This window comes from Mixophyes fleayi, chromosome 1 (genome assembly GCF_038048845.1).
Source record: "Mixophyes fleayi isolate aMixFle1 chromosome 1, aMixFle1.hap1, whole genome shotgun sequence".
Taxonomy (NCBI): domain Eukaryota; kingdom Metazoa; phylum Chordata; class Amphibia; order Anura; family Limnodynastidae; genus Mixophyes; species Mixophyes fleayi.
In genome coordinates this window covers 265,410,774-265,437,940 of record NC_134402.1, presented here as the reverse complement: position 1 = coordinate 265,437,940, position 27,167 = coordinate 265,410,774, and the positions used below count along the sequence as shown (strand labels likewise).

At 38.8% G+C, this 27,167-nt stretch overlaps 1 protein-coding gene across 7 annotated transcripts in view; it reads right to left on the bottom strand.

The window, feature by feature from the left end:
• The window catches only part of MLLT3 (MLLT3 super elongation complex subunit), a 238,615-nt gene that overhangs the window by 5,208 nt on the left and 206,240 nt on the right, over positions 1-27,167 (bottom strand). For 4 of the 7 annotated variants that reach the window (XM_075210574.1, XM_075210536.1, XM_075210566.1 and 1 more), the window contains exons 7-12: positions 25,954-26,029; positions 16,247-16,394; positions 11,709-11,805; positions 6,676-6,747; positions 6,068-6,127; positions 5,689-5,760 (exon numbers count right to left, since the gene is read on the bottom strand). In XM_075210574.1, coding sequence (XP_075066675.1) covers positions 5,689-5,760; positions 6,068-6,127; positions 6,676-6,747; positions 11,709-11,805; positions 16,247-16,394; positions 25,954-26,029 — 525 coding nt within the window. The remainder of the gene's footprint in view (positions 1-5,688; positions 5,761-6,067; positions 6,128-6,675; positions 6,748-11,708; positions 11,806-16,246; positions 16,395-25,953; positions 26,030-27,167) is intronic. The other 3 variants (XM_075210544.1, XM_075210561.1, XM_075210554.1) reach the window with 3 other exon arrangements.

Sequence of the window (27,167 nt, the reverse complement as noted above, 5' to 3'; positions counted from 1 at the left end):
TGACCTTAAACTGAGCTGAGGAAAATTCTGGTGACTGAAGGGACCATGAAGAAGGAGGTCGTCTCGTGGCGGAAGACAAAATCCTTATCTTATCGGAAGACCCCCTTGTCTTACTTGTCTGAGCATGCGAGGAAGCATGGGAATCGGAGGAACCAGGTATCCCAAACTGAGCTCCCATGACATCGTCATTTCGTCCACTGCCACCGCTAAGGGATCTCTTGCCTTTGCTAAAAACCTGTGAACCTTCTTGTTGTGTCTGGAGGCCATGAGATCTATATCCGGAAGACCCCACCTCTGAACTAGAGACTGAAATACATCCGGATGGAGTGACCGCTCCCACGGCATCCTTTGATTTCGACTTAGATAGTCGGCGTCCTAATCCCTTATTCTTGGAATGAATACTGCCGAAATCTATTGTTCTGTCCAACAAAAAATCTGAGCTGCAATTTTCACTGCGGCTGCACTCCTGGTTTTTCCCTGCCTGTTGACATATGCCACAGCCATGGTATTGTCGGACTGAATTCTGACAGGGTGGCCCTAAAGGAGGGACTGGGCCCCCCGAAGGGCTAAAGGAGTTGCCTACAACTGTAACACATTTATTGGTAAGGCTGATTCCTGGACCGACCAAGGTCCCTGGAGCCGGAGGAGCAAGATTACCGTCCCCCAACCTCTCTGGTAATGGGAGGACCCCACTGTGAATCTTAGGCTGCAAATGACTCTTTGTAAAAGAAGAGAGGCGACACAAACATGTATCGCCTGACTTCCTGATCGCCCTCGGGGTAGAGGTGTAACAAAAAAACAATGTGGTACCGGACCCAGCAGGTCTAACATGTACCCCCCTGCTATAATACTCCGAATCCAAGTGCCTTGGGATGACGCTGCCCACTGTTCCCGAGCAGAGACAGACGTCTCCCCCCGCGGCGCCACCTCTGGCAGAGTAAAGTGGTTGTCAGGACGCAGGCTTCTCCTGTGTCCTAGAGGCCTGGCGCCTAGCCGCAAATGAGGATCTACCCCTGACTGAGGAGCCTCTAGCATTTGGTTGTCTACCTCTAAATGACTGTCCTCTAGGCCAGGAGTTCCCTCTAAAGGACTGAGGAAAGGAGATGACCCGAGAAGTCCTGCCCCTACCTGAGAATACCGGCAAAGAAGTGCTTTTGCCCCCTGTTGCCTGGGAAATCCTAGTATCCAATTCCGGCCCGAACAAACCTGCTGCTGAAAAAGGAATGGATTCAACGGACTTCTTTGATTCCGAATCTCCTTCCCAGGATTTCAGCCATAACGTTCTTCTTGCTGAAATGGATGCAGCCTGAATAGAGGAGGACACAGATGCTGAGTTCTGAGCCGCCTCAAAGGTACCCCTATGCCTCTTCCAGATGCAAAGCCAGGGGAAGTAAATCCGAGTCCTGTAAGGCCTCTGCCAGTTGGTCTGCCCATGTTTCCATGGCTCTAGCAACCCAAGCTGAAGCAAATGTGGGTTTAAAGGAAGAACCCGCAGCCACAAATATAGATTTCAGCTGGGATTCCACCCTGCGATCATTGACATCCTGCAGAGTTGCCGAACCTGGGACTGGTAGTAAAGTATGTCTGGCCAAATGGGCTACTGGAATATCTTAGGAATACTCTCCCAGCGGGCCACATCTTCCTCCTGTAATGGATACAGGGAAGGGAACTTTCTGGGAACAGAGAACCTTCTATCAGGCTGTTTCCAGGCTCCCTCTGCAATATCTCTGAGTTCTACGGAAGGGTAAAACCGAATAGCCTTCTTTTTGGCCTTCTTAAAAGAGACTTCTGTCTCTAGGAGTAGGATCCTCCGGTTCAGGGAGGTCCAACCCCTCTCTTACCTCTAAAACCAAATCATTAACAAAATGGCTTTTAGGGTCTTCTTCCTGCTCCAAAGGTTGCCCCTGGTCAGGATCAGAATATACCTTCCCCTCCTCCTCTGAAACCCCCTCTGGGTCTGAAAGGACCATAAGGGTATTAGTGGGTCTAGACCTCCTCCTCTTAGCAGGCGGGATGTTTGGGGATTCAAGTAACTGGTTTAGTTTATCCAAACCCTTAATAAAAGCTGCGGACCATGCCGGCTCTGTGGGAACAGGGGCCTGGTCTGTAAGCAATGAGGAAGGTCCTGGCATAGACTCTTCAAAAGAACCTGTGGTAGCAGGAAGGCCCAAAGGCGTACTAGCACTATTAGCCACCGCGGCTGCCACAGTAGACATCAGCTGATTGGACTGTGACACCATCTGTGCTAAAGAGGAAACCGACTGTGTCAGGGAGGCCACCCAGGCCGGTTCCTCCGTCAGTGGGGCTGTAACAAGCTGGGATTGCGTAGGGGGACCCCCTGCATCGCAGACAGAACATAGAGCCAACGGGTCCCTCTGCCCACTAGGTAATTTTGCATTACATTTTGAACAAGTGTAACACTTTACTTTAGGGCCCTTTCCTTTATCTGTCATTTTACAAAGGAAGGCACACCAAACATACAGACTTAAATTTAGCTGTTAAAGAGCGAGAGACAGCAGAGAAAATAATATGAAAAAGAAAAAAGAAACAAATAATCGAACATAAAAGTTATACTTGCCAAGTTGTTTTATTTTGGTTTAACAATTTACAAGTGGGAGAACTATAATATAATTTCCACTAGCCTACTTTGCAGTCAGCAATACAATTATATATATGTTTAAATAAATCAAGACACTTAGCCACAGGCTAAACAGGGGAGAAGTCCAACAGCAGTGCCTGGTGCCTGCTCCCTCTGCTCTGCATCCTTTCCCGGGCTTATATTTGGCGCCAAAAAGGCTGGGCTAATCCAACTTTCCATGGAGAGCAGGGAAGCTCTATATCATAGCACTCCCCTCCCCCCTCTGATAATGCTGTCTCTCTCAAGTGCTTTTCCTGCCCCATTAGCGGGGAGGAGAGGAAAACAAATAGTATATGGCAGAGTAGTGGAGACCTCAATTGAGGTCTCCGCAGCGGATTTTCACCCCGATGCCCCCTCCTATGTAGGAGGGGGGGATCTTGGTATGGCCCCCTTCCGTTTCCTCTCCTCCGTGGCTTATTTTAAAATGGCCGCCGGCATTCTTTTCATTCTGATAACCGGCCCTCCATGCCTAATGGCAGCGCCGGTTATCGGAGAGGCCCCAAGAGTGACAGCGGTCCGGAGAGACCGCTATTCACTCTGTATTCAAGCACCCTAATTTGCTCTGCCAGTGAGAGCCTCTGGCTCTCAGCTGACAGAGCAGTGCCTGCGCTGCTGTTCTGGGAGTGTGCTCTCTATAATAGAACACACTCCCAGGTCTGCCCAAGATATTCTCCTAAAAAAAAAAAAAATATTTAGCAGCAACTAAAACAGTGCCTAACTCCATTGGCACCTAGAAAAAACTGAGGAGGAAGAGGCAGGTGGGGGGGGGGGGGGGGGGTTATAAAGGGGAGGGGTCTGTCAGCAATGCTAGAAATTAACTAGCTAGCTGCCAACTCCCATGCTCCCCTTCACACCCCATGGTAAGCAGTGCCCCCAAGACTGGATGAAAGAGAAAGATCATTATTCAGTCAAAGAAATAATTCCCTTACGTAAAAAAAATTGCTACCTCTTTAAAGAGCATTAAAATATAAATACACAAACTTGTCACTTTGTTTAAATAAATCTTTTATCATGATACAAAGCATTAAGTGTGCATGTGCTGTTCATTTACTTTGGTACTGAATGACTGTAATCTTGAAACGACCATATAAACTTGTGTCTACAGGCCAACAAGACGGGGGTTTTTCTCCTCCTGTCAACAAGTAATCTCTATTTCCATCCCTAGAGGCTTTTATTTCTGCACCTGGTGAGGTTATTTCATGTATTTTTTACTTTGTGGTATTTTTGCACATTACGTACTTGCATAGCTTATCCATCAAAGAACTTAAGTGAACTAAATGCTACAGTGAAGATTTATATTTTTGTTTAAATCCACCAGAAACACCTGTAGTTATTATAAAATAGCTGTAGCTAGTACTTGCATTATCAGCGGAGATCTAACAGAAATGTGATGTCTACTGTCTGCTCCAATGTCTGATGTGACTGTTTTCCCAAAAGTAACATTAGCTGTAATATTAATGTGATTGGTCACAGGTGAAAGGGACATTTGTGGGACTACGGCCTGTAGTGGGGCTACATTACATAGTACATGATTGACACATTGCAGTAATGGATTATATTAATATTTTACACAGATTGTGTAGCACGGCTTGTAGGAGTAAAAAATTGACTTTTAAATTGAATTGTCGTATTAACTGATTGACTTGATTGAGAGTCTTACAATAGTGGACTTTAGTTTTCAAAGCAAGATGGGCAAGAGTGGAAATCACCCCTCCCCATACTTCAGCTTTCTAGGCACTCTTGAGTTTACATATGAGTGCTGCAGGGGATCTATCAATGCTGCAAATAATCAAGTGTACACTGCATGGTCAGGAAACTTTCAGAACTAGGACAATATTATATGGAGACACAAGCACCAACCTTTATAACTACATCTAGACTCTCTTCATATAATGAACTACAAATTAGAATAAATTCACCTTTGCCCCAAAACAGCTGCATCAGATTGCTCTATTACCATGCCACTCTACAACATAAATTAATTTACCAAATAATAGTGCAAAATTGCGCTGGTGAAAATGCACATATAAATACTAAAAAAACAACAACAATATAACCAAATATAACAACTTGAAACAATGTAATAAATAGTTTATTTGAAGTGCAGAGTGTCTGCAGACGATGATGTTAAACGGCCAACAAGACAGTCTCCCTGGCTCCCAGGTGAGGATAGTGCAACTGATCTCAGGCATATAAGAAAATTGTTTGAAAACCGTTTATACTGTAAGAAAAATAACACAAAGATTCAGCTTTAAATTTTAGTTTTGGAAGGTGGATAGAGGATTTCTCCTTGGAATAAAAGTTACTTCCCAAACCACATTGTGATTTATGTGTAGCGTATATACAGGTTACACTATGTTTTGCATTTTTTTCCCCCTCCTTTACATGGTAACATGGAAGGAATAAAGAAGAACGCACATCACAAGAAGAAAGAATACATCACTTCAAAGAAACTATTTATTACATTGTTTTCACGTTATCATATTTGGTTATATTGTTGTTGCTTTTTAATACTAAATTTTGCATTTTCACCAGCGCCATTTTGCACTATTTATTGTTTTTTGTTTCTTCATATAATAGCCTGCAATTGTAAACATGTAGCCAGCACTACAGTACCATTGTACTGTAGTGCTGGCTCATGTTTACAACTACATTACAATTACATTACAGTACCTACTCAGTTCTACTCCTAGAGCCCTCCCCTCTGCCAGTGCTCCTCTGAAGTAAGGCACCATGGTGTAAACTGTATGTAATTGGGGTATTGAATCTGGAAATGCATATTCAAAGTTGAAGTGTACCAAGAATGCTCATTTCATATATAACTGTGAGTAGGTATGTCTTCAATAGCCCATTTACGTTTCACCTCTCTAAGATGTCACCCTAATGCCAGACTCTCTAATGTTTTCATTTCTAAATATTATGCCCTAGATATTGACTCTGGACTAGCAAAAGCAATTAGCTTTCAACAATTTTTATTGAAAAAGTTGCAATTTTAATAGTTTGTCATTTATGTACTTGAGATTTATTATTTACTTATTTTAAGGATTTACCTGTTGAAGTACGTGTCTCTCTCTTAGAGTCATTAGTCGTCTGTGAAGCTCAACTAATTCATCCAGGTATGCCTAAAAAGGAAAGCATACAAACATTTAAGTGCTATGAAAAAGTCAGTAGGTAAGGTGTAGGAGAGGTTTGCAGAGAGTATGTATATCTTTATTATTTTGCATAGCAAGATAATACAACTAGGTGTATAACAGGGCGGTTTATTCTTTCTTTCTATAGCAATGACCACAACATGGTTTAATATGCTTTTCTAATGAACATATAACGATAATATTTTAGTGATTCATACAAAGAATAACTCTCTCTCTGACAAATGTGTACCCTTGGAGGCCATGCCTGGTTTCACATAATATTATTTTTATTCTTTACCTGATTTTCTATTTGTGTGGCACAATAGGGGTTTCTTTCGTACTGCAGCTGCGTCATTATCTTTTTGATTTATGAAATGATATGGGGAAAGAAAGGAAGACATTTTTAAAAATGCACTTTTGGAATTCTTCCTTTAGCTACTTTTACTAAATTAAATAAAGCCATGAAATATTCTCACAAATTTATTCTGCCACTGTAACATTGAAAGGCATACTAAATGTGTGTACTTATTGGCGTTTGCCCGAGTGTTGGGTCATAAACACTTTATATGCTGTATGTGTGTCTGTGTTTGCTTCTTAAGTGATAGCTAAGATCATTTCCACATAGAATACACTTAGTTTACATTAAATAAAACAAAGATAAAAGACTTCGGACCCAAATGGAACAGGGGAAAATCCATGAAGGGCTTCCAGTGTGGAAGACAAACACTGCAAAGTACATATGGAAAGCACACTTTAAGTCTGTGAAGAAATGAATTGGAACACTGTTCAATAAATTAAAATTGAGGCTCAATGAATCATTCAAAGCACTTTTAAACTTAGTAGGAAAGCTCATCTCAAATAAAGCTGTAGCTCTCAAGTTCTGCCCAGTCCAAGATCTATATTTACCTTATCGCAGTCTCCATTTTTTATTTGTTTTTCGGACTTGCTCTGTTTAATTGGGCTCTTTACTTCCAGGATCTGAGAACCACAAAAACAATAAAAAAAAGGATAACGTTTAGTATAAACAAACAGATCTTATTTTTCCATTTAAACACAGCCTTGTTGTTCGAAAAACAGTTCCTCTCATTATTCAAGTATGTGTGCGGTTATGAGAAGTTACACCAAATGATTGTAAGAACCACACTAGTCCCAGAGAGATGTGTGAATCAAAGCCTCAAACTTAGAGGAAATACAACTAGATAAAAAAAAAAAAAAAAAGCAAAAAAAAGTCCATAACCCTATGTTGTAAATTCCCAGTCTGGCCTCTGGTGGGACTGATAAAAGCTCTTGACCTCTGGTCTTGCAGTTTATGGTTTCTGCCAGACTCGCTGGAATTTACAGCCATATTATAAAGTAAGAAGTGACATCTTGACAAATCAGGCCAGGAGACCTACGGGGAGCAGCTATAATTTATATTTTGGGCAGGTTACTTTTTTCTTCTTTTTATCTGTGATGGTTACAGGTTGCAATGCCTTTTGTTTAGCATTTTCTTCTGGACTACGTTTGCCTTGGAAAAGCATATACATTTATCCTATACATGCAGGTTAGTTTCATACACCGTAATCATCAGCAGCTATTTATATAGCGCCACTAATTCTGCAGCGCTGTACAGAGAACTCGCTCACATCAGTCCCTGCTCCTTTGGAGCTTACAGTCTAAATTCACTAACATACACACACACACAGACTGACTAGGGTCAATTTGATAGCAGCCAATTAACCTGCTTGTATGTTTCTGGAGTGTGGGAGGAAACTGGAGCACCCGGAGGAAACCAACGCAAACAGAGAAAGAACATACAAACTCCACACAGATCGGGAATCAAACTCATGACCCCAGTGCTGTGAGGCAGAAGTGCTAACCCCTAAGCCACCGGTGCTGCCCAGTAATAACAATAAAAGGTAGTCACCCAGTATGTAGAAACATGGAATTTGACATAAATCAGTGATAATCGTATTTGAATAAAGTATGTATCAATACACAAACTACAACATAGTCAAGCTATATTTTATTTTTCATTCAACGCACGACATAGGCACCTAGTTCAATAATCCTGCAAATACCGGTGCCAAACTTTCATTGTTAACAGAGTGCTACTTTGAAAACTTTATATAAAAGGAAACATTTTGCTGACTAGTAGTTGTTGCTGTTGGATTAAGACGTACATGACAGGAATGTAAAGTAAAACCTCAGTTGTAGTGTCAGGTTTGTATATTGATGACCGCACTAGTTGATACAATGTCAGAACAGAAGACAGGGAAGTCTAATTGGTTTGAACTCCAAGGTAAATAATACAAAACAACACTACCTTAAGAGTGATACTTCTACTTTCAATGCAGGAACAGTAAAAGATAACAATATGTTACTTGGGAAAGGTAAGCAAGCGTATCATGGTTTCTGAAATGTAAACCGGTTCTTCCACATTCTTTATTTTATTGTTGCCAATTAAATAAAAATAAATATTTATGCATAGGGTTCATGGAAGAAAATCAGCACCAGCCATTCAGACACAATACAACAAATTGTTTAGGAAGAAGGTGGGAAATGTATGACCATGTGGGAAATGGAAAATTCAATTTACCGATTAAAAATCACAAAGTAGTGTGAAAAAAATAAGCCATTATTTCCCATTACAATCTATCAGACAAATTACTTTGCCATCCTTATCTTACACTGCAATACATGAGAATTGCCCTTTGTGACTTTTAATGGAAGAAACAAAAAAATGGACATGGGAAAGCATTTGCTCTCAAATGTCACATTTCTCCACATGTGTCATTTCACAAGTTTCTAATATCACACTAATTAGTTGTTAGTAGTTTAAGTAAAGTACATGTGAATCTTTTGTCACAAATCTAACTAAAGAGTTGATCTGAAAATATTTATCTGATTTTTTTTTTTCTTGCTATCGGTCTCTTACTTTTTACAGCTCACTTATTACTAATTACAGAATTTAAGATTACACTTTCCACAAAAAAACTATTTACCGTCTAAAACAGATTTCAGTTTTGTCAAATGTGCAAGTAAAAAGCTTGATGTGCATTGTGCACAGAAGACAAAAATACAAACTTTTATACAGCTCTATATGGACACATCATTGTGTACATAGAAGCAATGCTCACCACAGAGAACACTACTTGCCATGATTGGTTACATTATCGCCGCCACCTTTATCTTCTTGAGTTAGCTTATAGTAATGTATATTGTATTTTTAACTGTGGTTTTAGGTAGTGTTATGTGATCGTTATAAGCACACAATATTTCCTAGCCTTGTAAGAGATATTCTTAGCAAAATAAGGTGACAACTTGATCATATTCTATGATGGCTAAAAACAGATTATTTCCTGACCTTGTAACAGATATTATTAATAAAATCAGGGGACAAATTTTTAATGGACCACATTGTGTCTGCATGCCAGTACCAGAATTAGATAGATATGTAAATTAATATTCTTTCTATATGAGTTTGACTGTATGACATTTTTGTTGTGATGTGCTCATTTTTGATATTTGCTATAATTAATTATTTAAAAACAAATATAGAGATTATTGACTGCACTTATATTTCATTATTTGCTACTATTGTAGTCAAGTACGCCCAACATAAAAAACAACAACTTTTAACTGCAGAAATAAGCAAATTACTTTCTGTTTCTCCCCCTTTTACATTGGTGTGTGCCCTCTCTTTGTGACCCCCACTGTTTTCCAGATGAGGCTCCTCCTGTACTTATTTGTTCTGGTGTGATGATGTAATATACACAAATCACAAGAAGCAAATGAGAATCTTTTATATAAAATGAAGTTGCAATAAACAATCCCACCCCACTCACTAGGGTAATCTAACTTTTCGCTCAACTCATGGTCACAAATGTGGACGGATATGATCAGAAAAAACAGACAAAGGGGGCACATTCATAAAACAGATGTGTAGCAAAACTAGGGAAGATAGGCTTGGGCTGTGCCACCTGTTTACCAGGGAAATCCACAGTGGGCCCCACATCCTCCTCATCAGTGGGAGTCGCCAACACTCTGCACAGTTTTCTTCCCAACTGAGCCATATTTCCATTTTCCCTCCCCAGCTTCTCCTTGTCACATATATTCCTCCACCACTTCCCTTAAAACAAATAGGGATTGGGGGGTATCAAGCACTACTCTTGAACACAGACCCCAAAAAATAATAAAATACCCCTGCCTCTAAGTCCTGTGGTGGAACCATATGTACCAGCATGCCACGTCAATGGCTGGTATCAGAGGCGCACACAGGGGGGGGGGGGGAGTTTCTGGTTCTCCAGAAACCCTTTCCCTCTGCGAAGAATGAGGGCTAAACAGTGCCTCTACATAGCGGCACTGTACTGTACAGCAGCCGCGGCGCACAATACAGCACTGCCGCGAACGCTTCTTTGACAGCGCAGCGGCTGGTGTACAATACAATGCTGCCGAAATGGAGCTGCTGCGCATGCGCAGCAGCTCTCTCTATATATATTTTTTTTTCGGGGGGAGGAAACCCCCCCCCTTAAAAATCCTGCGTGCGCCCCTGGGTATAACATGCTAGGATATGTGAGTCAATGGCTATCATGGTAAGGAAATGTAAAAATAAATTCTTATCTATATATACTGGATAAAGAATTACTGTGGTTGAAACATGGACTGATGACGCGCCTCATTTAGCAGCACTCCACCTCTTAGTAGCAGCACACACTTTTACAAGGGCCCCTACTACTGGGGTAGGGCCTAGTGGGCCCTTCATATCTCTGACCAACACGGCTTAAATTTGAAGTTTAGTAGATATGCTAATTGCTCCATTTTTTTGGATAGGGGAAAGTTCCCAAATGCATGCTGCAATGAACAACAGCTAAAGAAAAGCACAGTTCACTGTACTCTTTTCATATATTTTTCGTTTACTAGTTATTTATGCCGGGCATCAGTTGGCAGAACATTAAAAAATCCAAAGGGGAACAGTGAAATGATGCACGAACAAAGGGGGTATCAGAACAATATGCACACAATGTTCAAAGGGGCTCATAAGAAGCTCACAGGCAGCTTTTATCTCAGAACAATGGTTAGGTTTTAGAATATAGCAGATATATGTCTTTTTTGACAGCTGGGACAGGACACACAATTACGGCCTCTACTTGGGGCAAATTTAATAAAAATCTACTTTAAATATTTGTTGTTCAATTCTCCTCATCTACTCATCTGCCTTAAGTCAATTATTTTTCAGAAAATTCTTACCATTATTGGATCACATTCTAATGTAATTTCCTAACTTTTCCTTTTAGTAACATGATTAAGTCACCATATTTCAGTCAATGTCATAAAAGTCTTCATAGGTTAATGTTATTACATATGATTGCGATACAAACTTAGTGGAGGATGAAATATGTTATATAATTGCACTAACCAGACTGGATAGCATGCTTTAGTCCACATAGAGTAGACCAATGATGGCTTAACAAAACAACACAGACATACAGAAATGTTAATGCATTCTAAGATACTCACTAGCAGCCAGGAGCAATAACAACAATGGATAACGTGCCCCTCTGTCAAGGAAGGCTATTAGCACTGTTAAATATACATGCACAGTCATCCTGCTGCTATAGCAGCAGTGTTTAAATGTAGGCAGCATTGTATCCCTGTGAGAGGCTGAATCGCCACTGTATATTATGTGCTTTATGTAAAGAACAGTGTGTGGGCAGCTCATGTGCTTCTGTTCCCATTGTAAGGTTAACAGATTTGCAGCCGTATCAAGCCCTTGATGTGATGTGGAAAAAATGAGACAAAAAGGCAGTTTAGGTAGCCCTACACACTGGAATGAAAACCACATGGTTTACAGTATCATTAATGTGCACAACCCAAGGGAAAAAACAACACTGTAATGCCTTAGAAGAGCGTAATTCAGTTAATACAATGTAAAGTCAGTGACGTCTCAACAATCTTACCTGGTTATTGGTAGTTTTTAATAAGGCTGGAGGCTCATTCCGTAACGGGGATGAAACTGAACTGCTTTCGCTATTACTTCCATCACTTAAGCTAATTCTGTAAACGAAAAAGGCAAATGACATACTTAGAAGTGGACTGAATACAAAGATTGACATAGTGAGTCTTACACTGTCTTATCCCTGAGGTGTGAACTATAGGCTGCAACATCACAGGAGCTTAGGAAATAGTGCGCTTAACCCCTGCATTTCTTTCACTTTCTGCTATTTGTTATCTTTGTGCTCAGATGTCACACAAATTATGCACTATGTTTCTATTAATCACACAACCATAATTGCACTAATTACATAATAATTTTTCTTCAAACAACCCGTGATTCAAATATCTATTCAGAGATATAGGTATAAATCTATAGGTCAAAATATAAAACAGCCAACATTCTAGCATAAGCCTTGTGCCACCGCTGAGTTTAATATGTGAGTAAGAAGCAGTAGATATCTGTTATCTATTCATATCTGGAAAGTCTCTGGAACCTGCTATTTGCTGGCAAACCAACTGGTTCCAAAGCAGTTTGAACACCACAATATAGCGTTTTTACCTAGCAGAAAAACAATGTAAATAATAAATAGAAAATAAATAGAAAATGCAAACAAGAGGTTGTATAAGATAATTATTTTCTGCTGTAAATAAAACTCATGAAAATACAAGTTAAAAAAACTCAAAATATTTTATCTGCTTCTAAAAGCAACAGAAATTCACTGCAAATAAACCGTAGGTGTGTTACTACTACTAGCTTTAAGTTAGTGTCACAGTGACAATTTTCCACAGCAATTTATCTGTAAGTATCACAGCTGGTGATCCACTGGTTGCTGCTACTGATATCGCCCAATACAGTCATGGCCAAAAGTTTAGAGAATGACACAAATATTGTTTTTCACAAAGTCTGCTGCCTCAGTTTTTATGATGGCAACTTACATATACTCCAAAATGTCATGATGAGTGATCAGATGAATTGAAATTAATTTCCAAATCCCTCTTTGCCATGACAATGAACTTAATACCAAAAACAACATTTCCAATGCATTTCAGTCCTGCCACAAAATGACTAGCTGACATCAAGTCAGTGATTCTCTCGTTAACACAGGTGAGAGTGTTGACGAGGACAAGGCTGGAGATCACTCTGTCATGGTGACTGAGTTAGAACAACAGACTGGAAGCTTTAAAAGGAGGGTGGTACGTTAAATAATTTTTCTTTCTCTGTTAACCATGGTTAACTGCAAGGAAACACGTGCAGTCATCACTGCTTTGCACAAAATGGGCTTCACAGGCCCGGATATTGCTGCTAGTAAGATTGCAACTAAATCAACCATTTATCAGATCATCAAGAACTTCAAGGAGAGAGGTTCAATAGTTGTGAATAAGGCTTCAGGGCGCCCAAGAATGTCCAGCAAGTGCCAGGACCGTCTCCTAAAGTTGATTCAGCTGTGGGATCGGGGCAGCACCAGTGCTGGCTCAGGAATGGCAGCAGGCAGGTGTGAGTGCATCTGCACGCACAGTGAGGTGAAGACTTTTGGAGGATGGCCTGGTGTCAAGAAGGCCAGCAAAGAAGCCACTTCTCTCTAGGAAAAAATTTCAGGGACAGACTGATTTTCTGCAAAAGGTACAGGGATTGGACTGCTGAGGACTGAGGTAAAGTCATTTTCACTGATTAATTCCCTTTCAGATTGTTTGGGGCATCTGGAAAAACGCTTGTGTGAAGAAGGAAAGGTGAGCGCTACCATCAGTCCTGTGTCATGCCAACAGTAAAGCATCCTGAAACCATTCATGTGTGGGGTTGTTTCTCAGGCAAAATTATCAGTAAACCCACTCTCTTGGCTTAAGAACACAGCTATGAATAAAGAATGGTACCAAAACATTCTCCAAGACCAACAACCACTTGTCCCAACAATCCAAGAACAGTTTGGTGACGAGCAATGCCTTTTCGAGCATGATGGAACACCTGTCCATAAGACAAAAGTGATAACTAAGTGGTTCGGGGATTTTGGGTCCATGGCCAGGAAACCCCCCAGACCTTAATCTCATTGAGAACTTGTGGTCAATCCTCAAGAGGCGGGTGGAGAAACAAAAACCCAGAAATTCTGACAAACTCCAAGCATTGATTAGACAAGAATGGGCGGCCATCAGTCAGAATGTGGCCCAGAAGTTGATTGACAGCATGCCAGGTCCAATGGCAGAGGTCTTCAAACAGAAGGCTCAACACTGCAAATATTGACTCTTTGCCTAAACTTAATGTAATTGTCAATAAAAGCCTTTAACACTTATGAAATGCTTGTAATTTTACTTCAGTATAACATAGCAACATCTGACTAAAAGGTCTAAAAACACTGAAGCAGCAAACTGTGTGAAAACCAATACTTGTGTCATTCTCAAAACTTTTGGCCATGACAGTAGATGAACTGCTATTGGAAAATGCAGCTCTTTGGAAATCAGTGGTTTTGCACAATTACCTGGCACATAGAGCATATTCACCACTGCTTGGTATTGATAGAAGAGATTTTCAGATGTGGAACAAATTCTCATAAATAGCTCACATAAAAGCTCAGCATTTTTCCACTATGCAAAACAACAAGTGAAGAATTGCCAGTGTCACACTACCAGTACATTGACAGGAATTAGCCGGTGGACTACTTCAGCATGTGACTTGTTTTAGGATTTCATTCCAAGTTCCGGGCAAACAGCCTGTCTTGTAACAACTTTCTTAGATATTCATAAGTGGATCATATTTCAAATGCATTTGAGATATTATTTAGTGTATAAATCTGGTAAATTGAAGCACCTTGACATGACAATTAGCTTAGTTGTACTATATGGCAAAATATGGTACTAATGACACATGTGACATTCCAACTCTCATTGGGAATATGAAGTTCCTGAAACTGCAATTTTGCCCAAATTGCATTAACTCTATATGGATATTTATATATTTTTTAAAACAAGCACCTATGGCGCAATTGTGCATTTCTTTGGGTAAGGGGTCCAAAAGATCTGTCCTCTAGTATAAACATAATGTTATCCTGTGTACATTTACACATTTAAAGTGTTCACTCTCAATCCCCATTAATTAATTTCTCATGTGTATAGTAGATTTTATTTTAATTCCTTTCCATGGATCTCTGACTAGAAGTTGCAAGAATTGGAAGATATTTTCCCATTCTGGATGGCAGAATGCTTTAAAAGTTCTACCCCAGTCAGTAATCTCTGTAAGAGACCACGTTGTGCAGCTATGTTTTGTGCATTGTGTGTATTACTCAACTGGTGGCTGCATAAAAACCAACCTACCTGTGTCTGTGCCCTAAATGTCTGATAACAGAGAGGGTTACGTTTAATGATAGCTTGCTCTCGTCTGGTAGGAACTAGAGCTATCCACACATAAGCGGTGTGTTATCAATGCCAACAATGTCCCCTTACACAAATTAACTTATTCTAGCTGTAAACATCCAGATAAGTTTTTATAAAAAGATTTGGGTACTATAATCTAACTGCTCCTATATGTGCTTGTGTGTGTAATACAAGGGTCATGGTTATATATGTTGTTATTCTACCTAACATAAATAAAACAAACGCTATAAACAAATAGATTCTAAGGGCTGTGCTGCAGAAATGCATGACAAGTACATCAACTGTGTTCTATACTTATAGGAGTAAATTGCATTGTATATCTTTGAAAAAAAACAAACCTTGTTTGTTCTCCTTTAAAGAGATCATATGATTGGATAAAATAAACTGGTCACATTAAACAATATAAAAGGTAGTGCAATATATATTGGAATACATTCTAAAGTCTAATAAACCTCTTGTCTGTCTATTTACTAATTACATTCCCGTTTCTAAGGGAAATATGTTGCTTGAGATAAGCAATTTATGCCACATTTCCAAACTTAATTTTACACAAAACATCCAGAAAAAAAATGAATACAAATCCAAACACACAATAATGCAGATTTCTAGGGTGTTGTCACCCTATTGAAATTAATAGATCTTGCCTAGCGTATGAGGTGCCACACAAGCAGATTGTCTGCTCTAACAGCGGTTAAAAAGCTGCAATAGCATTCAAGGTCAGCAGTAAAAACAGCTCAAGCAAAAATGCAGTTCATAGTCATCTATGTTCTACCATGTCTCCTGCACCTGTCACACAAACAATTAAACAGCTGCCAAAAAACTGCTTGGATATTATGCTGAGTGTTTCAAGCAGCATCTCAAGAGTTTAGAAGCATAAGATTTTCACAGTGAGTGAGCGTCAAACATGCTCCGAGGGCTATACCTACAACACTAGTTTCACATGCTGGGCTTGGCTGGTCAGTCATTTACCTACTTAATAAGGTGTTTGTATTCCCAGCAGCAGCAAGTAAATGTAGCAGAATTTTAATTGCGCTTTTTGTTGAGTTGAAATGCAAAGTGGGCATGTTTGTATGAACAGATTATGGCAACAAGACAATAACTACATCAAACAAGAATGACATGCATTAAGTATATCAGGTACCTGCGAGCCCGACTTCCTCCGTGCATGTGGATAGTCCTCTCATTCTCAGAGTCATTATCCTCTGCATCATCAGACTCGTCCTCATTCTCATCAGAATTTAGGTCTTTCATTATGGACCTCAGGGTGCCTGGACAAGACATAAAGAAACCTAGGAAAATTAACATTCTGGAGGACACTTGCTGTGGACAAGACTGTGGGCTAGATTGATTTACTAAACTGCGGATTTGAAAAAGTGGAGATGTTGCCTATAGCAACCAATCAGATTCTAGTTATCATTTATTTAGTACATTCTACAAAATGACAGCTAGAATTTGATTGTTTGTTATAGGCAACATCGCCACTTTTTCAAATCCACACTTTAGTAAATATACCCCTGTGGCTTTATTACGAAGCTGAAAACATTGTTTATATTTCTGAGGCTAACGTTTTCACAGCCTTCTGGGATAACCTAGTGTTACTAATCCTTGAATTATATTAAAAATAACAGTAACTGAAAAGTACATCATAAGGCTGGAAGGAATTTTTATATCTGTAAGTCAATTAACACACTAGTTAACAGGTAAGTTTTTATACATTAGTACTGCTAAAGTCTGAATAATCCGTTCCACTGCTTTGTGGAGTGAAGCTGGCATAGCATATTTAAAATTAAAATGTTAATTTAAAACTAAAATGTTAATTTTTAATTACAAAAGTTATACAGAATATTACTTACCTGGGGTATGCAGTTACACACTTGTGTGCCGCAGGTTAGTGATGCTCTTCTAGACAAGAGCAAGAGTAACACTGCTGCAGCATGGCAGACACTGGCCAATCGGGCTGAAGACCAGACCCCAGGTAAGTAATGTTCTTGGCTAATGTATAATTTACGGAACTCCGTATGAAACTGAATTTCCTGATTTTGGGTGTAATTTGCCGTTAAGAGCAGCCAGATTAAATAGACAGATTAAAGCTAACCCCTCTACTAAATAGACCGTTTTGCATCATGTTGTTAATAACAATAATAACAAGATAATTATAATCATGTTCTATATTTGTTCCATTAAATTACAGAGCAGCCTGATTAGCCTTACTGTCTTGCAACTTTAAGATATGTCAGCCTAGTAACTATGTTACCACCAGTCCCTGCACTTTGGGTGATATTTGTGAGGACAGGTACTATTTGAACACTTAACTAGGGAATAGGAAAGGCATAATAACTTTGTGTTCAACAACGTCCTCATGCACAATATATTTAAGAAACAAATCGGTTTTCTAAAAATTGAACCTTTAAAGTTGGAAAAAAACAAATAATTGTTGAGTCCCAAATAATTAACTGTACAGAATAGAAGGAGCGTGTGACCAAATCAGGGCTTCAACTTTACAGAGGGATTAACACTGTCTGGGCTGGGATTGCTTTCAGTGTGAATCAGCGAGAGCCGTCACAACCCGGATTTAACAAAATAGGTTTTCTAAAAGTGTGTTTATCTCCTGCTGATTCATCTGTCAGTCAGGAAAGAATAATTGTTTAGTTAATAGCCGGGCTATGATTTTCATAACCTTCAGTAAAACTTCACTACTGAACGGTCATCCAAACTTTGAATTTTGCATCTTTATTTCTACATTTGTAGCAGTTCCCTTCTCCTGTCCAGTGGGATACGATAAACGAACAGGCCAAAATTACGATTTTCACAGATTCAGTGTGTTGCTAGGTAAAAAAACAAAACTAAAGCTAATGATTAAACCACTTGTACTCCAGATTCTGCCAAAACTGTAAGTATGAATGAAATGATCTGACATAGAGATCACTAACCCTTTAGTTATAGAGTGAGGGCAATTAACAAACACGTACATATAAATTATCCATGCACCAATAATGTTGTAAGAATGTTTTTGGGTGCGTGGTCTGTTTATCTAACAGGTGTTAATGGGCTACTAATTCCCCATGGATGAATATTACATGTACCCTGTTATTTAAAGCATCATAGTCCTTTTTAATTTTCTCTGTGTATTAAAGTAGGGTGCTAAGGTTAAGTCCACTTATGAAGAATAGATTTTCTAGCAGCTCTTGATATTATTAGTAGAGATTTCTTGCTTCCCCGTATCATATGTTCTGGAACAGGTGTAGGAAACACAATATAGCCCATTTAATGGGACATGGGAACATAGCTGAATATATATATTTTGGAATGATCCTCAAAAGTACTTTAAAAATAATCTGTTAACAGGAGGATTCCAATAAACAAAGATATAAGTCTGCCCTTGGGGCATGACATTTCAGATGTTCATGGAAGGCTGTGAGCTCCATTAAAAACCTCCACTTTTGATCATAGTATACTCCCTGTATGTGGTAACCAGGGCCGGAACTAGGGGGCGACCTCCCAGGGTGCAATGCTGAAGGGGGGCACAGTTTATGAAATTGAGGGCTAAGCGGCTACATTTTTGTTTTTCACCCAAGGCGTTAAAATTTTAAGTTACGGCTTTGATGGTAACTGGCAGTAACTTCCATATCACAAAGCTTTAATTAAATCTCAATGAAACAAATTAGGGAGGTGTTCCAACCATCATATAGTCTGTCTGAACTAGTTTCATAATTTACATTTTCTCACAAGAGATGCAGTTTAGATATACCTTGCTGATTAGGAGTTTTATTGGCCAATCATGATGCCTAAATATTTAAACCAATCAATTTTCAGTAGCTGGAGAAGCATCCTTTAAATATATTGATATTGTAGAAATACAAATTATTTCAGTAACAATGGGGAAACACTCTTTAGCCATTTTAAACATAATAGCTAATGGCTTATTCATTAAGGAAAGGAAAAAAATGAGCAACATTGAACCTTGGCAAAACCATGTTACAATGCAAGGGGTGCAAATGAGTTTGCTATTTTACACATAAGAAAAATACTGTCTGTTTTTTCATGTAGAACGCAAATACTCGATAGCTTTATTTTTACACTGACATTAAAAGTTGATCTAAAACAGCACTACCCCAATTATAAAATTGTCCTCACATTTTTAAATGTACCTCTCCCTCCAATACAACATGGTTTGGCCAAGGTTCAAAGTTACTAATTTTTTTGCCTTACTTAGCTTAATGAATCAGGCCCAATGTGCTTGTGTGTTTCACCAAGTGTTAATGTGTTAGTGTTATAAATGCTTTGTGAGAGTTATATATTGGACTCTCTACTCTTATACAATTCAGAAATCTAAGTTCCCTAGCCAGGACAGGAACAATAAGGTATGCCAAAATAAATTTATAATCTGTGAATTTTATGCATCACCTGCCATATAGTGTAAAGAACGGCATTCTGAAAGGAGAGACTTGTGCATATGTAAGAGGTAAAACAGAATGTTTTAGAAATCATGTTTTAATCTAAATAAGAGTGTGTAATTAGTGATTAATGTCTTTCTTTCCCAGCAAAATTGGTAGTGTCTGTAGGAAATAAAATAACTTGGGGAACACTCTTATTTGTTACATTGGATCTGTCCCTAAATGACAGTGAGAGCTAGGCCCAGTTTGAAATAGGAGTTTGAATGATACTAAATGCATGTTGGACATTAACTGAACCCAATTTGCAAGGTATAGCTATTTGAACACTAATCAGATTATATATATCATTCTCTAGACTGTATTAGATAAATGATAGCTAGAATCTGATTGGTTGCTATGGACAACACCTCTACTTTTTTTTGTAGAAGGTTTGATTCATCTTCCCTTTAATCTCTATTCTCTTTAAACAAACATTTTCTGCTCCATGCAGGTTTAAGTAGAGAGAAGTAGACTTGCCTAAATTAATAGTACACCCTTTGATTTGCCTTACTGAGGAATTAGGGATACAATATATGAAGGGCTTGTTTTGGATTTGCGATGTAAAGCAAATCATTGCCTATAAAAGGCATTATTTTAATGTCTTCCTCTCTTATGTAAATCCTAAGAGATTAATGTTTAAGAATATTATAACTTCAAGTCTTTAGCCCATTATCTGCTATTGTCTCCCAAAGTCTAACAGACAACCTTATTCAAAACACAAGCTTTGGGATAAAACTAGCAACATAGGAGAAGTATGATTCCTATAAACATTTAGCACAAATTACCCCAAATGGGGTAAAAATGAAATTCCTGGTGGTAATGCTGCCGATTGACATGCTGTCAGTTGGATTGTAGACCCCTTTAAATGTGAAATTGCTGTTGTACCAGAAGAGCCTCAAGGGTTGGCAGAGGCACTGCTTGAGCTTTGATGCAATAATGAAGCATGTATTGCATTTGAAAACAAAGCAGATGTGTCATATTTTTGGATATCAACAGCTGCAAAAGCATTCAAAATTGTACATGAGGAGGCAGTCAAAAAGTTGCTGCCTTTTGCAACAACCTACTTTTGCGAACAAGGATTTTCCACTCTAACGAACATAAAAACAAAGCAGAGAAATCGATTGAACGATGAAGACTGTATTCAAATTGCTCTGACATCAAAATGCCCCAATATTGATGCTCTTGTATCAAAAATTAAGCAACATCATTTCTCCAAAACCTGAAGTTTTGAAGTTGAAGCTTTCAAATAAATTTTGAATAGATTAAATAAAATTTTGAATTTCAATAATAATATATGATTTCCTTCCTTTCAAATCAAGAGGGTAACGTCGGAGTATCTAAATATATTTGGGGTAGAAGGTAAAAAAGTTCCCTGACCCCAGCTAGAACTGGAAAAAAAAGAAAATGACAGATAGCTGGCCAAGAGGCGACAAGCACAACCTGTACAATCATCGTTTGTACAGAGAACACTAAAGCTATCTCTAAAGTATGACTTCCCATATATTAAAAATAATAAAGCAAAGAAAAATGTAGAGATTGGCGTTTAACTTTTGTTCACCCAACATGGACAGTTGTTTTGAATGCACTTGAGTGAGCCGTCAGTCCAGCTCAAATTTAGGAAATTAGCTATAAACCATATTTTTATATTTAATTTGTGATGGCATCTAAGGCATGAAGACAGATCGCATATTTTTCATCCTTTTTACATATAGTTACTTATAATTACTTTAATTTAATGATACTCTGCAGGTTTAGAATCACACGCACAATAAAATGTAACACAATTGAATGAACACTATAATAAATAATGCATAACTACCAGAACTGTGCTCCCTGCAGCAATATAAATAGTGAGCTATAGGAAAAAACACACTGTGTTAATTTTAAGTTTGACTTAAAAAAAAAAAAAAATCAGGATAACAAATCAATTTGATTGCAGCCATCTCTGAAGCGGGATCTTTTGTTTGCCTGTTTTTGATCTATTTAGTTTTTGGCGTTCTCCTTTGAGTTCAAGGTCAAATTCTGGTCAAGCGAGCACTTTTCTGACGTCTTAATGTGAGTTTTATGGGGCTTTCATATCACTCCTACTGCCCTTTAATCCTCATTATGTTCAACAAGTGTGCAGCCAAGTCCCCCAAAAAATGTAGTACATTATTCATATTAAAGTGAGGCTGTATTGATATCTTACAACACAAAAGCTATACTCTACCCTCTTTATATACAAAGTAATACACAATGTAGAGATATTTGAAAAATAGATAAAACAAAAAAAAAATAGGAGATTGCTTGTATTTTAGTTAGCTGAGTGGTTTAGACCTTCACTCGGAATGCTATTTCCAGTTTATATTTTGTCTCCTGCATTATTTCTGTTTCGCTTTTCTATTTATGCACTCCAATAGGTTTATTATATATCACATATTGTAGTGCTGATTCTGGATGTGAAGGGGGCAGAAGGAAGCTGGTAAGGAGCACAGGATTAAGATTCCTTGATGGGAATACATGCTGCTTGTTGCTACATCGAGGATGTACCTTGATCGTAGAGTGAGGCATGAAGGGAGCAGGATGAGCAGAGAAAGTAACTAAAGCTGAATGTGCTCTCACAATAACCGCCAGATTCACACATAAATCCAGCATTGGCAGAAAGTTCCTGCAGCTACAGAGCAGTAGGTTACATACACATGCAGAGGTAAACTATGTCCTCTGCTTGGCAATCTACAGATGTATTGTGCTATGTGTCAAGGTTTGAGCAAGAGTATGTAGGACCACACACTGGAGCTGCACTCTTCCTATGAGCGTTATCTGTTCCCCCATTTGAAATGTGGAGCTGCCAAATACATTGATAGTTTGAACTACACTTTTGTGCATTGTTTTGGTTCTGGTGATGGAAATCCCTCTTCAGCCTCTTCTTTCCAATGTTAAACTGGCCCCATTTCCTACCACTACATATGTGTTATGTGCAATTAGTCTGACTCCCTTCAACACTGGAGTTTTTCTGTCTGCCCGAAGGCGCATGAAGAAACTTGACGATCAGTTGCTCCAAAGCTCTTTTTTGGGAGGTTGAGTAAGGTATTTATTTAGCTTTACATTTGAAGAGATACCTCTACAGCACAATGGATGTCATCCAATTTCTCATTCTTTCAGGCCTGTTACAAAATTTCTATAGAAATTTTAGGCTAAGCAAGTATATTGTCTTTTTATCCTACTCAAAAAGACTTTCCATTTAGTCTCAAAAGACATTACATATATATTTACTTTGTTTGTCTGTCTCACGTGCATTTCTGTAGATGTTTCTGAATGCTAAAAGCAGTCAATATGATGCTGAAACTATGCCAGTCTTTCTAGGCTTGTGTGATGCTGCAGTGCCTCATCAATATATCTATATCTACTGACTGAGGTAATGGGCCTGCATTTAAACCGCTGGGAGCTAGCCAACAAGTACTTCCCTTATTCACTATGCACAAGATATTGTCTCTGATATGCAGCTTCCACTGAAAACTCAAGGGCCTTAGGATATTAAGGAAGTATTGAATTTTAAACATGGGGTCTGGGGAAACACAGCAATAGGTAGAGGGCAGAAGGAGGCTATGTTAGCAAAATACCATGTTTGATGAAGCATAGAGTCTTACCACCCCTTACAGCCTGGGCCAAAGTCTCGATGGACTGTCACTATAAGGCAATTAAGGGGGATATTGTTAGCACTATCCAGCTGCCTGTCACTCTTTGATAAGCATCAGTGTTATTCAGTATGTCAATCCTAAATACATAAGATCTACAGATCTTTGCAAATAAAACGTATGCACAATGTCCATCAACACTGATCTCTAACCACTGTAAGCAAACAGTCACAAATAATATGTGGTATCACTGGCGTTTGAACATCCGTTGTTTAAATTCCAGTTATTACTCGGCCTTAAGGTGATAATGAGGATATCTATTTTCTCTCTTACTTTTTTCTAGAACATATACGTCACTAAAAAAGCCTCAAATAGAGGAACAAAGCATCCAAAATATGTAGCTTAAGAATCAATTTGGCAAGTGTTAAAATGTACTTTGCAACACCGAAAAAAACATCTGTGGAAATATTTGTGACGCTTTTCATTTCTGTGATTTCAAATGCCTATACACTTTATAGGTGACCCTTTATAAATCTGTAATTATGAAAATAGTATTGAGCTTGAGAAATGCTTATCTGTTTATTGTCATAACCATACTTCTTTTATTACATGCCTAGTGTCAAACCCTAGCAAAAGCTCAGACTAAAACTACTTTGTATTTTAAGTTTAAGTTATTTACAATTAAACAAAGGGCTAGTAGCCGGGGGACAAATTAAACCAATTCACCAAACTTACATGTGAAACCAAGTATGTAATACAACTAAAAATGCAACTGTATATTTAAAGCATTTGATGAGAATATATTCAAAATGATTTACATAATATACATTGAACTATGAAGTAAGTTCAGTGACATATGAAGTACAATAACTTTGAAATCTCATTACTATTATATAATATACAAGTAATGTTAATATACAGCCATGGCCAAAAGTTTTGAGAATGACACAAACATTGGTTTTCACAAGGTTTGCTGCTTCAGTGTTTTTAGACCTTTTTGTCAGTTGTTGCTATGGTATACAGAGGTACAATTACAAGCATTTCATAAGTGTCAAAGGCTTTTATTGACAATTACATTAAGCTTATGCAAAGAGTCAATATTTGCAGTGTTGACCCTACTTTTTGAGGACCTTTGCAATTCGACCTGGCATGCTGTCAATCAACTTCTGGGCGACATACTGACAGATGGCCGCCCATTCTTGCCTAATCAATGCTTGGAGCTTGTCAGAATTTGTGGGTTTTTGTTTGTCTACCCGCCTCTTGAGGATTGACCACAAGTTCTCAATGAGATTAAGGTCTGGGGGGTTTCCTGGCCATGGACCCAAAATTTTGAAGTTTTGATCCCGAACCACTTAGTTATCACTTTTGCCTTATAGCAAGGTGCTCCATCATGCTGGAAAAGGAATTGTTCGTCACCAGACTGTTCTTGGATGGTTGGGAGAAGTGTTTCTTGGAGGATGTTTTGGTACCATTCTTTATTCATGGCTGTGTTCTTAGGCAAAATTGTGGCTGAGCCCACTCCCTTGACTGAGAAGCAACCCCACACATGCATGGTCTCAGGATGCTTTACTGTTGGCATAACACAGGACTGATGGTAGCGCTCACCTTTCCTTTTCCAGACAAGCGTTTTTCCAGATGCCCCAAACAATCTGAAAGGGGATTCATCAGAGAAAATGACTTTACCCCTGTCTTTAGCAGTCCAATCTCTGTACCTTTTGCAGAATATCAGTCTGTTCCTGATGTTTTTCTTGAATAAGAAGTGGCTTCTTTGCTGGCCTTCTTGACACCAGGCCATCCTCAAAGTCTTGGCCTCACTGTACGTGCAGATGCACTCACACCTGCCTGTTGCCATTCCTGAGCAAGCTCTGACTGGCGGTGCCTTGATCCCGCAGCTGAATCAACTTTAGGAGACGGTCCTGGCACTTGCTGGACATTCTTGGGCAACCTGAAGCCTTCTCCACAACTATTGAACCTCTCTCATTGAAGTTCTTGATGATCCGATAAATGGTTTATTTAGGTGCAATCTTACTAGCAGCAATATCCTGTGAAACCCTTTTTGTGCAATACAATAATGACTGCATGCGATTCTTTGCAGGTAACCATGGTTAACAGAAGAACAATGATTTCAAGCACCACCCTCCTTTTAAAGCTTCCAGTCTGTTATTCTAACTCAATCAGCATGACAGAGTGATCTCCAGCCTTGTCCTCGTCAACACTCTCACCTGTCTTAACGAAAGAATCTCAGACCTGATGTCAGTCCTTTTTTCTGCTAGGGCTGAAATGCAGTGGAAATGTTGTTTTTGGGATAAAGTTCATTGTCATGGCAAAGAGGGACTTTGAAATTAATTGCAATTCATCTGATCACTCTTCATGACATTCTGGAGTATATGCAAATTACCATCATAAGCAGTCTTTGTGAAAAATAATATTTGTGTCATTCTCAAAACTTTTGGCCATGACTGTAAGTATAAACACCTGTAAATAATAACAATTGTGAGTTCTGATGCTATAATTAGGAAAGCTGTGCATTATATGGAACAATGAACCCCTACTGTAAATTATAGGGATATAAAAAGCAACCTCAAACTTGTGACCTGTAGATAATTGCTCGGCCTACAGCTTTCTGCTTTATATGGTGACAGAAGTCATTGATAACTTCTAATATCCCTATAATTTACAGCAGAAAGTGCATTTTCCTATATATACACCAAGCAGGAGACTGAGATGCATATGCAATCATATACATTATTAATAATATTACGAAATTAGAAAACAGTTACGATTCATTATTAGTTTAATACCTTGTCTGTGGTTATGGGATGGCGCCAAGCTGGAACTAGAGCTGGATGTCGAACTGGCTGGACTTGGCTGTCCTGACTGTAAGAAATAAAACAAATAAATATATTAAGAAAAGCGATTGCTTACAAAAGAAAAAATTCTGAAATACATTGTGCATTTTCCAATCATAACTGAAACCCTATTTCATCTAAACAGAACCTCAACATTTTAATTCCAAACTGGACTTTTAGAAGGTTCATTAGGGTGAACTAGTTTAAATCAGTGGTTTTCAAAGTGACACAGTAGCCTCAGTTAGAAAGACAGAAGTTGAGAACGTGGGGCCCAGTGGAAAAAAACTGAACCACTGATCTAGTGAGGAAACGAGATGCTGTATCTTAGCAACATTGAGATTCCTATTGTTTTGCTAAATAAGGGAAAAATGCAAAGAACAAAAACATATAAAATTCAAAACTTCCACTTCACTTTCCATGATTCTACTGATTTTACAAATTTTGTTTAACGGTGCATACATTTTACCAAAAAAAAGCTTTGCACAGTTAGCAAAGTGAAATCAGACATTTCATCATGTGAGAAGAAAAATAATCTAATCTGCTACCTTTATAATGTAAGTAGTTTAGGAATTCCTATAGCACAGAAGGAATAGAAGTACAGGTGTCTCTATGCAGGGGCATCGAGGTGTTGGGAGGAGAGCTTGGACCCCTTTGGAGTCATATTCGGGGTGGGGGAAACTGACTGAGAACCAATATCTTGCAATTGGTCTGCATGGTCTCAATCCTCCATCCTAAACTATGTACACAGAACAGGGTTTAGCTGAACTTGCGTGCGCAAACTGGATTGAGCGTAGTACCACGTGGTCACATCACCATAACATAAGCACGCAGCACTAGCTTTTGCCGAAGTGTGCACGCAGCCTAGAGGCGTCCTCAAGAAACGTTTTGAATCAGGGACAAATATTTTTGTGGGCAGCCCTTCTTCTTTGAGTCCATTCAGTCTCAGGGATTTATTCAGGCCACAAAGGAATCCAGGACTTACAGTAGCATGTATAATATGAGCCAGGGCCCACTGTACATACAGAAGTGCATAATTCATAGTGCATAGAATACACAAGTTTGTTTTTTTAAAGATATTACTGCCTTTCTAGTTCTAAATTTTTATAGAAGTGCTACGTGGTGTTGTCAAAACAGTGCTCACAAGTAAGAAATCCTCATATAGCTGA